Here is a 12,288-nt window from a genome sequence, read left to right as displayed (position 1 = left end):
CAGCACCTGAGGTCAGAGTGGGCCACCGTGGGTCAACGCTGTCCGCCCCATGAGAACCAGGGGCAAACACTCCCCCCGGTGGGAGGGTCTGCCTGAAAGAGTGGAGCCCGAGGACCCACAGTCCGTAGGGAGCCCGCCAGGAGATGCCCCCACGCCCAGAGTGGGACCCGCCCCCAGTCCACCACCCCTACACGAGCGCAGCGGGGCCTACCCCCTCGGCCCGACCTCATCCCCTGGCACCACACCGGCCTGCAGCACAAGGCCAGCAATTGGTGGGGGTCAGCAGAAAGGTGTGTTTAAAACCCGAGCATACAGTGGACGTTCCAATAAGTGGGGTGAAAAAAAACAAACAACCGACACCACTCAATTCCTAGCAGCAACTTTAATAATGGAAGCACCTTTGGCTGACGACCATTTTGATTATTGATTCAATCACCACACTGACATATGAATTACATGTTTCAGTAACTTAAAGACAAAGAGCGGTTTGTGGTCCGATGATGTTGGAGTGCTCTAGATCTATGTGAGGATGCGGCCACGCAGATACTCCAAAACTGCATCTGTGCCTTTGGCAAGGACGGCTGGTCTGGGTGTGCGGAAAGGGTTTCCATCCAGACCAAGGAACCTGGAAGAGGTAGTCATATCTCATCTCTCACATGTATTTACATATAATAAATTTAAAATTGGTTCAATAAAAGAAAAAATGGTCATGATGTCAATTCTACTACACAGGGACAATACTAATGGTACATTACATACAGCAGGTAGAGCTTCACAGCTTCAACCAGGACAGTGTGACTCATACCTGAGGCTGGTACACAGGCCCAGTTCAGGGGGAATGTTGAGGAGATCATTGTTTGAAAGATCCAGTGTTGATAAATGGTCTAATTTCATCAAACGAGTAGCGTCCACTGCCCCCACCTGGTTGTTACAAAGCAACACCGTCTCCAAGGTAACAATGTGATAGAGGATGTCAGGAAAGGATTTAAATCTGCATGTTAGAAAACAGCATTATGATTTATAACACTTAAATAAACCATTATTTTTTGCATGTAACTAATGTAAATACTAACAAATATATTATACAGTATTATTATATATAAGCTGTAGGAGCCAATATTATATATTTGCCATACTGCCTTATTAATGTTGTCACTTATATATCATATTTGGCACTGCTGGGAGACGTGGGGGCGGAGTCAATGGCAGGTTACTTGGGACACTACTTAAAGGACGTGGCCACAGGTGTATGGCATGTCGGGAGGTCATATGGTGTTTTACCATTATGCCACAGTAAAGCTTCGTAGCAAAGATGTAATTGTGTATGGTCAATAAAACTAAAACCATCTGCTACACATTATGTCTTGACAACATTTCTGTGGGAGTTGCATTTCCAGGAGGCCCTGTCGTCAGCAGTGGCTAAGTAAAGCACAGAGCCACAAGGATTAAAAAGAATCCTTATGACAAGGATTTCAGTTAGTGCCCTGTCCTGTATCAGTGTTACCTGTTAAAACTGAGGATGATGGAACATAATCTAGTTAGGTTCTTCATCTCAGATGGTAATTCATCCAGGTGGTTATTCCTGCAAAAAGAAGTATTAGACGTTATTGTTACACACAATCACACACACTATATGTGAGGAGACGTGTGTATGTGGGTGTGTACAGGTACCTCAGGTCGAGGTGTTTCAGTTGCAGCAATTGGCAGATGGCCGGAGAACAGCAAGTGAGCTGATTAAATCCAACATTGATATCTGCCAATGAGGCATGAGACTCCACCAGTCTGCACAGTCAGTCACATAAATTAACTGAACGTTAAAAACAACCAGCACCTTTCATAGCCAGTATTATGGTCCACTACAGTGGAAAGCTCTTACCATTACATTATACTGCTGATTGATGTGTTGGTGCAGCCTGAGGTTCTAACACTATGGTGGTTATACTCGGGAGACCAGTAAAAATGAATTCACACTACTGCTGTCAACTGATCAGCTTCAGATCTGTACACCCCATAAGGGCAGATTTAAAACATTTGAAACTACATGTTGAATTTCTGAAAATGGTGATGCGAATTACTGGATAAACAGAACCGACTGTTGTTTTGTCATATTCACCTGGGAGGCAGCGACTTTAGTTGATTCCTGCTGAAGTTAACAGCAGTAACACCTCGACCCACTGCAGCATCAAACAGCTCATCTGGGATGTTATCAGCCTGCCTGTCACTGAGAACAAAGTCACACCTTAGACTAGATTTAATGATGAAATAATGTAAACTCAATTGTTTTCAATCCTTAAGAACAATACTGCACACAAAAAACAAAAGGACCTTAAATAATTAGAAGAAATAACAATTTAGGATGTAAACAATGAGTTTATCAAGACATGCTGTTAGGTGTAAACATACTGACCTGAATTCCAACAACTTGAGCGTTTTTATGTTATGTTCACTGAACTTGGCCTGACTGGGTAACGTCATTGCTGTAGGACCTTCATCTGCTGCCTCGGGCCTATCTGTGCACACACACGCACGCGCGTTTGGTGGGAAGGATAGGGACCTTTTTGACATACGTCCAAAGTCTCCTACATCAGACACTCTTTCCATGACTTTATGTGAATTATTGTCATTTGGTGCAGTCTGAGGATCTAACACTATGGATCAGAGTTACATTTTTGCTGGAGTTATTACTACTACATTACACTCCTCACACTTGCATTAAACTCTGATGATGGTGCCAGTGAGAAGCAGAGCCTTTGGTGGGACCTGTCCAGTTGGCATAGGGTCCAGCAACCCCATGAACTCTAAGGGGACCAAGCAGATGAAGATTGATCGATGGATGGATTTATCGAATAGTAATTTTAAAAGGTTGCCACTGTTGTCACCTTGAGAAACATGTTCTTTTCATAACTGTTACATTCAAACACTGATTTCACTAATTTTGGTTCATGTTGATTGACAATAAAAAGGATCTTGTATCAGGGTATGGAACAGAACAATCCACAAGAGCTTGTGGTATGGAGAATTCACAGTTTTTGGTCTTTCTGTTGAGTTTCTGTCTCTCACATCGTATATTCCACACATCTGGCAGGGGACCATGTTCATCCACCAGTTTTTTTTTTTACATCTCTCACAACCAGTACACCCAGTGGACACACATACCCAACCACACCTGGGACATGTTCATGCAAGTATGAAAAAAATCATAAAAGAAATCCCTAAAGTGAACGTTACCTTGGATTCTTCCTCTTAAATATTTTAGAAGCTCACTTGTTCCTTTCTGTTATGAAAACATAAAATATAACAGAGCATTGGAGACAGTTGCATGTTGATCAGGAAAGTCTTTGTTAATTTATTATATGTTTTGTCTTCTAAACATTTCATGTTGTGTTTATTGTAAAAAATTAGAAGATGCTTGATGTGGACCAGAATTGGTCTGAGCCTAAAAAAAGTGGTTGGTTTGGTGTTTGGGGTTAGGGGAACCTACGTTCAGCTGTTTTAATGCTTTTACTGGATCTGGTGACAGTAACAACATTAGAAACAATTGCAGGCATTCCTGTGCGTGAACACTGCTTGTGTCACCTACAGTGAGCAGATCTCTTCTGATCCCTCGAAGAGGGTTTCCCTCCAACAGTAAGACCTTCAGACTGGGCAGGAGGCTGAGGGACGCTGGCAGACTGACAGGGACAGATCACTATCAAACTACTACCAGGTTTAACTGGCATCATCTATACTCGTCCTATCACCACGATCATTAGAGCATAATATGACCTACCATCCTAATCTAAAAAAACTAAACTGTACAAACAAATGAAAAGGTAACACAAAAACTAATCATGCTAACAATATGGTGTGAGCACAGTAACCTACGTGGTGATGTCATTGTTGGTCAGATCCAGACGGACAAGCGTTCTTAGTGAGGTGATGTATTCAGGTATGGTTTTGATCTTGTTGTCTCGGAGCTCGAGGAATGAGATGGCTGGTAGACAGACCAGCTTCTCTGTCTCCAACTGTTCAATCTGATTGTTTCCAACATACAACTCCTACACATACAGACACATACACGGCCATTAACAACAGTCTGCAGCCATTCATTAATCAGTTTGTAGTTATCATGTAGCCTGATGCGTCTTAATTTACAGTTTTTGACTCATTAGGCCAATATAAATGGCAATTATCTGAATTAAACTGCATCAGAGAAGTATGAGTCACAGTCTGCTACTGTAAATATAGGACTGTGTCAGAGTACCTCCTTCGATCCCTGTCCAGAACAGTTATGCACATGTCAAAACATAGAGACCAAAATTATATTTATGAATTTCCATATAGCAAAACTGTTGCAATAGTTACCTGGAGTTTGGGTGCACATAGACGTGGAAGAAGTCGGAGCTTGTTGTGTCTGAGATAGAGCTGCTCCAGAGCGACCATCTCTGAGAGGCTGGCAGGAATGTCAGTAAGCTGATTGTTGCTGCAGTCCAATAGCTTAACATCTGTTAGGTAGAAAAAAAAAGAACTAAGGTCACGTTATAGTTATTACTAGTCTGGAAAATATGTCTGAATTTCCAAATCAAGGGGTTTTAGCTTCTTTATTTTGACATTAATAGCCATAGCTCTGCTTCATTTAGTTCCAAACTGTTTCCAGTGCTTAAACAATTCTCTATACAGCAGCTCTCCTCTCTAAACCAATTGAAATTACCCTCAAAACCGATTCCAGCCACTTGGCTTTGACAAAATAACCCGACACAAAAACAAGCTGCCTGGGTTTGTTGCACTATTTAAAAAAATATATAGAGTGTCACAAAATGTCACAAAAGTACACCCCTCTCATCTCTGCAAACGTTTAGTTATATCTTTCCATAAGACAACACTGCATAAATTACTCTTTGACACAATGAAAAGTAGTCGGTGTAAAGTTTGTATAGCAGTGCAAATTTATTGTCCCCTCAGAATAACTAAAAATATAGGCAATTATAGCTGTACCCCTGGCAAAAAAGGTGAGTACCCCCCTAAGTAAAAATGTGAATTGTCAATGAAGTGGAGTTTATGGAGTTCACCAGAGCTTCACAGGTTGTCACTGGAATCCTCTTCCACTCCTCCATCACAACATCACAGAGGTGCTGGATATTTGACACCTTGTGCTCCTCCACCTTCCTTTTCAGGATTCCCCAAAGGTGTTCTATGGGGTTTAGGTCTGGAGACATAGTTGGCCAGTCCATCACCTTTACTCTCAGCCTCTTTCGCAAGCCAGTGGTCATCTTGGAGGTGTGTTTAGGGTCATAATCATGCTGGAAAACTGCTCTGTGGCCCAGTTTCCAGAAGGAGGGAATCATGCTCTGCTTCAGTATGTCACAGTACATGTTAGAATTCAAGTTTCCCTCAATGAACTTTAGCTCCCCAATGCCAGCAGCACTCATGCAGCCCCAGATCATGACACTCCCACCACCATGTTTGACGGTAGGCAAGACACACTTGTCTTTGTACTCCTCACCACACATGCTTGACACCATCTGAACCAAATAGGTTTATATTGGTCTCATCAGACCACAGGACGTGGTTCCAGTAATCTTGGTCCTTAGTTTGCATGTCTGCAGCAAATTGTTTGCAAGCTTTCTTGTGCATCATCTTCATTCTAGGACAACAATGCAGAGTAATTTGATGCAGTGTGTGGCATACGGTCTGAGCACTGACAGGCTGACCTCCCATCCCTTCAGTCTCTGCAGCAATGCTGGATGCACTCATCCGTCTATTTTCCAAAGCCAGTCTTTGAATTTGATGCCCAGAACGTGCACTCAGCTTCTTTTGGCCGACCATATTGAGAAGAACCTGCTCTCTTAAAGCGCTGGATGATCTTGGCCACTGTGCTGCAGCACAGTTGGCTCATAATGAGAACAGACTGGAGGTTTTTGCGACAAGAAATTACCTTACAGTGTTTTTCTAATTGCATGTAATAATATTTACCAGTATTTGTAAGACATTGGAATCTTCTACTGAAGCTTTGGTGCCTTACATAAGCAAACAATAAGAAGCTCACTGTGCCACCACCCTGATCCATGTCAAGGAACATGTCAGTAACTCTAGACTGCTCAGTCTCTTGGGTTTTCACTTGAGAGAATTGTCTAATGTGACAGAATCTAAACATGCCTTGTCTTCTGTCTAATGTAGAGGTCAAATGAACTTGGCCAATCAAATGTTAAGAATGTTGGTAGAATTCAGCAGAAATGCTGATGCTGTGGTCTTACTTGTGAGTTTGCCCAGACTTTTAGGTAGAGAGCAGAGCTTGTTGTGGCACAGGTGTAGTTTCTGCAGACTGCCCAGACACCCCAAACTGCTGGGCAGGCACTTAAGATGGTTGATGGACACATCCTTTAAACAATCATAGCAAACAGGTCACCTGTCAACAAACTACAAAATCAGACAGACTACATTCAGTTGGCAGTTACCAGCTCATTCAGGTTCTCCAGCTGGCCCAGCTCCTCTGGCAGGTCCTCCAAAAGATTCTGCTGGACTGTAAGACTACGAAGGTTCATCAGAGAGAACAGCTTCACAGGCAATGATGTCAGCAAGTTATGACTGAAATGAAACACAAACACTCAAAGTTACTTAACAGCTTCATGACCAGCATGAAGTGGTTGCTACTTCGTGTAGGAATTAAAGCAGGACTCAATTTATTTGGAATTACGGCAAGGACGAACTTTAAAAAAAGTGCATAGTATGTGTATGTACCTGAGTCGCAGTTGCTGCAATTCCTTCAGTTCTCCCAAAGAACTAGGCAACGAGCTGAGCTGGTTATCATGGAGCTGCAAAACATTACTAATTAACAGCTAACCTTCCATTACCACAATAATGTTAAAGCAAGTAAAAACAAAAGGTAGAAAGTATTCTACATGCTAATACGTTTTGTGAAAAACGAGGAAGGTCTAAAGGAAGGTCTCTCGCTATCTCCGTCTGTTGGGATTTCATGCGTTTATTATAAAGAACATAAAGATGGAGCTGTATGTCGCATTAATCAGTCCAAACATGTGCTCCTGGGGGCATCAGGTATCAGCCCTGGGGCCCCTGCTGTGAAGTAGTGCATATGTAGCTGCCCCGTCTATCGGCCCCACAACGCTGCTGCAGTGCAGCACTGATCCTTGAGGTAAAGCAGTGATCAGTACCACATTGCATGATCCAGCCCAAGTGACAGAGGTTGGATATGGATCTAGGGTTGAATGACGCTTCATCACATTCCTTTAAATTTGCCAGTTTACGTGAACTCATCCCTCTTGTGTAACGCAACTTCCTGGATGTGTGCTGAAAGAGATCAGCTTTGTGTGTCATTCACCGGTACCAGAAGAGAGAGACAAAACTGAAATCCTAGGCCAGAACGTCTGTCTGCTGTTAGACAATCAGCCAGTCAGCTTTACTGACCCAGCACCAAATTGTTGCTCAAGGTTATTTCTTTTAAAGTGGTCATTTAAAAGCAACTTCTGAATGAATTACCTGAAATATTTATTAAAATCAAAACTTTTTCATACTAAATCAGATTTTTCCATGCAAACAGTAGCTTTGCCATGTCAACATATTGTAATTGTGAGCTCCTGGTCTGTTTAACTTGGTCCCTACATCGACAATATAAAGAATTCTGAAGGGAAAGTTGTGGGAAAGGATGAGACTGCTCAACAGAACATGAAGAGCAACAAGTCAATCAGTATGTAAATCCCAACAAATCATGTAACTATTGCTTATTTCTGATGCTCTGTGAAAAACAAAAAGAACAACAAACCACAACAGCAGCAGCAACAGCAGCAGCAGGCTCTGTAGTAAACACTTGGAGCGCTAGGGTGAGTACAAGTACAAAGCCCATACCAGCGACGCCGGTTTTACTCACATCCAGTATATGGAGTCCAGCCAGGAGTCGAATGTCGTCGGACAAACTGGTAAGTTGATTGGATGACAGTAGCAGCTTGACCAGATCGGTCTGGTCCCACCAGCGATCTGAAGCACCAAAGGACACGTCGCGCTCAGCCTCCTCTGGCGCGTCGATGTTCAGACGGTACACACTCTGAGGGACTACGACACGTATTAAAACAGTGGAGCTGCTGTGATGTACAGCACACATACACACACGCACGCACGCGCACACACGCACACACACGGGTCTATGGTTTGACCCTCACGCTCATCCACCCTTAGCCCTCATCTGACCTCTTATCGCATCCTCTTTATAGTCCAACAGTCTTTTTACATTATGGGCCAAAATATGTTCAAAAGAGTAGTATCAAACTAAATACTGAATACATCCTGCTTCTTGTTGCACTCTAAATGCCAAGCAGTCCAACTAAATGAAAACCTGATGGGATCGCTAGAACAGACGTGCTGAATGTTTGTTCCATCATCAATCATAACCCATCATAAAGCTTTACAGTGTAAACCTGTTCTCCAGGACCTGGATCTTTCTTTGATCATCACCTCGATCACGTGTCAGGTGTCTTATCCAGCTGCTCAATGACACACACACCTGATGGACGTAATGAGCAGGGACAGTTGAAAACCAGCAGCGGCCCCAGTTTGACAGTGTGACACACTTTGCTCACGCTACACCAGACACACAGTAAAACCTCGTTCCCCCGGGTTTTTACGGTTACACCTCCGCGGACCTACATTTGCCTGACCGGTACCTTGGGTGAGTCCGCGGCCGGAGAGGTTGAGCTGGCCGGTTTTCCTGGCGCCCTTCAGCAACCCGCGAGGAACGGCCGGTTCGGCTTCCTCGTTCCTGAAGCCTGCGAGCGAGTCCACGTTCCCGGCTCTTTTAAACCGAGACATTGTCTGCGTAAACAGCGAAACTATCGATCAACACCCGAGACGTCGACGTTTTGCCCGCCAGTAGCAACAAACTCACACTTCCGTGACATTCAAAAATAGAAGCACGAGTCTCCGCTTCATGCGGCTGTAAAGGACAAACCTGATGTCAGTAAGGGTCTTCTCTAACACAATGCCTAGCAACGAGGTATTAAGATCGCTGGAGACAGGCTGCGGTTGGCGGAAGCTTCTTCTTTTTATTATTTTGTTTACTGGCGGTTTGCAAACTTTACAGTGCATTACCGCCATCTTCCGTATTGGCGTGTTCATAGTTGTTCGTAACGTTGCAAAAAAACAACAACTTATGCCCTACCCTCTAACTGTGCACCCTCCCGCACGCCTCTAACCCCTCCCCTAATGCGCTGGAGCCAGTACTTCCTGACCCACTCGCTCATTCAAATCATTCCCCACTTCCTCCCGTTTTAACCCGCGCCTACCCAGATAGTGACCTGCTGCCTTTACAGTAATCTGAATCTTTTTGTCTTAGACTTGATATCAGATGTCGTGTTGATGACCCCCGCAACGAAAATCACTAACTTGTTCGTTTTTAACCCACTCCTTTAACCACCTTTGTAATTTTCACCTTCTCCGCTGCCCAGTCCAAAGGCCATTGCTTTCCTCACCTGTGCCTCGGCCTTACAGCCAACCAACAAATTGCCATCATTCAGTATCCTTATCTTTCCAACCTTGTCTCTCAAAAATTGCATCCCTTGCCTTCTTCCTTTTCTTCCCCTTTGCGTTCTCCTCCATCTTCCTTCCCTCACCTTCTCCCTCACTCTCTCCACAAGTACTACAACGCTCCACACATTCCTCCATTATCCCTGCATATTGTCCAATTTGCCACGGATCCACCAGCCCGGACCTATACAGGCTGTCAGGCAGCACATCCGCCACAATTCCACGTTTCCACTCTACTTTGCACTGTTTCCAAACCCGTTTCTTCTTCCCATTAAACAAATCTAGTGCTCAAAGGGGAGAGAGGAGATGAGTTGCGGCATCGGCAGCTGACACTAGATGCTGTGGCACATCTGCTGATCTTTATGGATCGTTCTTTTGTTCTTTTGTCACGTGACAGTTGTTGATCAGCTATGGGGCTGTGGGGACTGATGAACAAGCAAATGAATGATGTCTGATATCTGAAGTTCATTTATTTGTCATTTGTAATTAGTGGTCTCTCATTCTTGTCCTGTAGATGTGTGTAGTGCTATTGTAGATATAATGTAAAGTGTGTTTGTAAATCAGTACTTTTAAACATTATATCAACATGTTGATTTTGTGGTATACTCTTCCACAATCATAGGATTAGGGTTAATTACTAACCCTAACAATAATAATAATAATTAATATTTAATTATATGTGTTGCCTGTGTAATAAAAGTTTGTTTTCCTGCAGATATTATGATTAATGTGATTCTGGTAAAGTGCAACGTTGCAGTTCATTCCCATATTAAAAGGCAGACAATGCTATGTCTGTATCTGTTTAGTTATAATCACATTTTGGAGAACAGTAGAAGAATAAAATAATGATTAAATCAGAGAGTTTTGGATTATAAACAGAGGTTTGTTTCGGTGTTAATCTGCTTGTTAATACTATCTGCTACAAGTTATCTGAGATCGCAACTTCCGTTTCAAGGACATTAGCTGTATATCTCACTGGTTTAACTGGTCTCAAAAGTGGTCGAAGTGGTTTATGCTGCAGAGCAGGAGTTATTTTTGTTTTCATTTAGTATAAATGGTTCACATTTCTCGTGCAAAGTAAGCATATGTAAAACAAACAAGCAGCTGCATTAATGCGTCATTGATCTGCTGAGTCCTGGCGTTCTGACGTGCCATAGAGAAAGATTTAATACAATGTATTTATTTATATTAAATAAAATCCTCTTTCAGATTTAATGTGAAATACCATAAGAACAGCGTTTAAAAGCAGTGAAGTGGTTTTATCTATCTGGTATATGAGAAAAAAGACCATTATTTTTAGAAGCCAGATGTTGCTTAATTAGTAAGACACATAACAAGATACATATAAATATTGTATTTTTACATGATGGCTAGTGACATGAAGTGTGACTGAGACACATACTGCAAAGAATAAACTCTACTGTAGTGTACAGTACAACATCACCTTCTGCTATGTCCTCCTTGTCCTTCAACAATGATTGGAAGGACTTTCTCTAGACCAGAAATCAGAGTGTTGCATATCTTTGCTGTGAGTCTGTGCCTACAGTGAAACCTTATGGCTGATATAAGTTGCTCCTTGGTGCAGGGCTTGGCTTCTCTACGAATAAAGTCTTTCAGCAGATGCCATACCAGCTCAATAGGGTTCAGATCAGAGGATTCCGCTGATGTGCGCACCCAGTTGATTCTGCCTCCAGACAGGCTCTTGCAGCGAGCAGTGTCTCAGCCGCGTTTCTTTGTTTTGTTTGTGTATCATTGGAAAAAACTCTGTTTTGATGAATTTTCATCCCAACCTTTTGCGTATGGAGGCCTGGCTGACGTTCACTGATTGCAGGATCTCTTGCAAATCTCTGGCTACTAACTCATTTGTTAGTTTAATAGTAAATATACATTAACATTATTGTATAATAACCACAAAAAGACATATGACCTACCTCAATATTTTTCTAAGATGTACACGTGGTGCCCTTGGCGAGATCATGATTTTGCGCCCTCTACTCACCACTTCTCCACCTTCAGGACGCAATCGTGATTACCCGCGATAGGCCCTGTTACAGTAGAAACACTGAACGCTATGATGTTTTGTATCCAGAGCCTGAAGTTAAAAAGTGAGTATATTGCAACGTAAATTTAACTTTGCGTTAGTGGCGGTACCTTGAAGCTGCCTATTTTGATAGAATATTGAATGACATATTTTGAACATATCTTTAACAATAACTATTATAAGTGCCAGACTTGTCTTTTAAAAGGTCCATGCACATGCTTTTTTCATGCTACACAATGCTAAAGAATTGGACCTTGATGTGTGTGTCTGTAACTTTTCATGCCAAAAACCTATGTAGATCGCCCACACGGCCCGTCTGAAAATGTCTGTGTCACCATAACCCTTTGAGGAAGCACATAGACATGATCCGCCACGGGGATCAAAAGTCACGGTCACTGAATCCATTGTACTGTAACAGCGAGACTTGCTACCTCGTCGTGGAGTTTAACCATATGTTTGATCCAAAATCTGACTCTGAAGTTGAATGAGAGGCTGTTGAAGTGGTTAAACTTCGACTGGCGCAAGGTACGTCTAACTGGCAATTTCACATTTAATTCAATTTATTGATTTCTATAATTCGCAACTTGATTAGCGGCTGCTAACGCTAATACTAATGGTTGCCAATAAGCAGCCTGTATTAATTAACAGAATATTCATAACACGACTACAGCTTGTTTGGGAGCATAGCTTGATAAACTAATATAAACTAATTTTTACATGTTTTTTTATTTCTCGTT

The 12,288-nt window shown here is 42.5% G+C and overlaps 1 protein-coding gene across 4 annotated transcripts; it reads right to left on the bottom strand.

The window, feature by feature from the left end:
• Nucleotides 1-363: 363 nt before the first annotated feature.
• On the bottom strand, nucleotides 364-9,128 carry lrrc40 (leucine rich repeat containing 40). 4 transcript variants are annotated; one of them, XR_003785738.3, is made up of 16 exons: nucleotides 8,936-9,128; nucleotides 8,652-8,799; nucleotides 7,862-8,043; nucleotides 6,718-6,791; nucleotides 6,435-6,564; nucleotides 6,234-6,357; nucleotides 4,345-4,484; nucleotides 3,865-4,037; nucleotides 3,581-3,671; nucleotides 3,229-3,274; nucleotides 2,408-2,510; nucleotides 2,114-2,221; nucleotides 1,672-1,782; nucleotides 1,505-1,582; nucleotides 806-921; nucleotides 364-625 (listed from the first exon to the last, which is right to left on the bottom strand). XR_003785738.3 is itself a non-coding variant. In XM_029148316.3 (16 exons), the coding sequence occupies exons 2-16, from the start codon at nucleotides 8,794-8,796 to the stop codon at nucleotides 520-522; spliced, it is 1,722 nt and encodes a 573-aa protein (XP_029004149.1). In that variant the 5' UTR covers nucleotides 8,797-8,799; nucleotides 8,936-9,116; the 3' UTR covers nucleotides 364-519. The 4 variants fall into 4 exon arrangements, 3 of the variants coding, with proteins under 3 accessions (XP_029004149.1, XP_029004147.1, XP_029004148.1); XM_029148316.3 differs by having other exon boundaries at nucleotides 806-991; nucleotides 7,862-7,968; nucleotides 8,936-9,116; XM_029148314.3 differs by having other exon boundaries at nucleotides 806-991; nucleotides 8,936-9,115.
• Nucleotides 9,129-12,288: the final 3,160 nt, after the last annotated feature.

Source organism: Betta splendens, chromosome 4, assembly GCF_900634795.4.
Source record: "Betta splendens chromosome 4, fBetSpl5.4, whole genome shotgun sequence".
Classification (NCBI taxonomy): domain Eukaryota; kingdom Metazoa; phylum Chordata; class Actinopteri; order Anabantiformes; family Osphronemidae; genus Betta; species Betta splendens.
Note: the sequence above shows the minus strand (reverse complement) of the source record. Positions and strands in the feature narration are given on the sequence as shown.

Excerpts from the sequence above, each read along its gene's own strand:
- lrrc40 (XM_029148314.3), bottom strand. The coding sequence starts at position 8,796 with ATGTCTCGGTTTAAAAGAGCCGGGAACGTGGACTCGCTCGCAGGCTTC. Across the intron at positions 6,565-6,717 it reads TTGCAGCAACTGCGACTCAG|TCATAACTTGCTGACATCAT; the intron begins GTACATACACAT and ends GTTTCATTTCAG. Across the intron at positions 3,275-3,580 it reads TCAGAAGAGATCTGCTCACT|AAAGGAACAAGTGAGCTTCT; the intron begins GTAGGTGACACA and ends TTTTCATAACAG.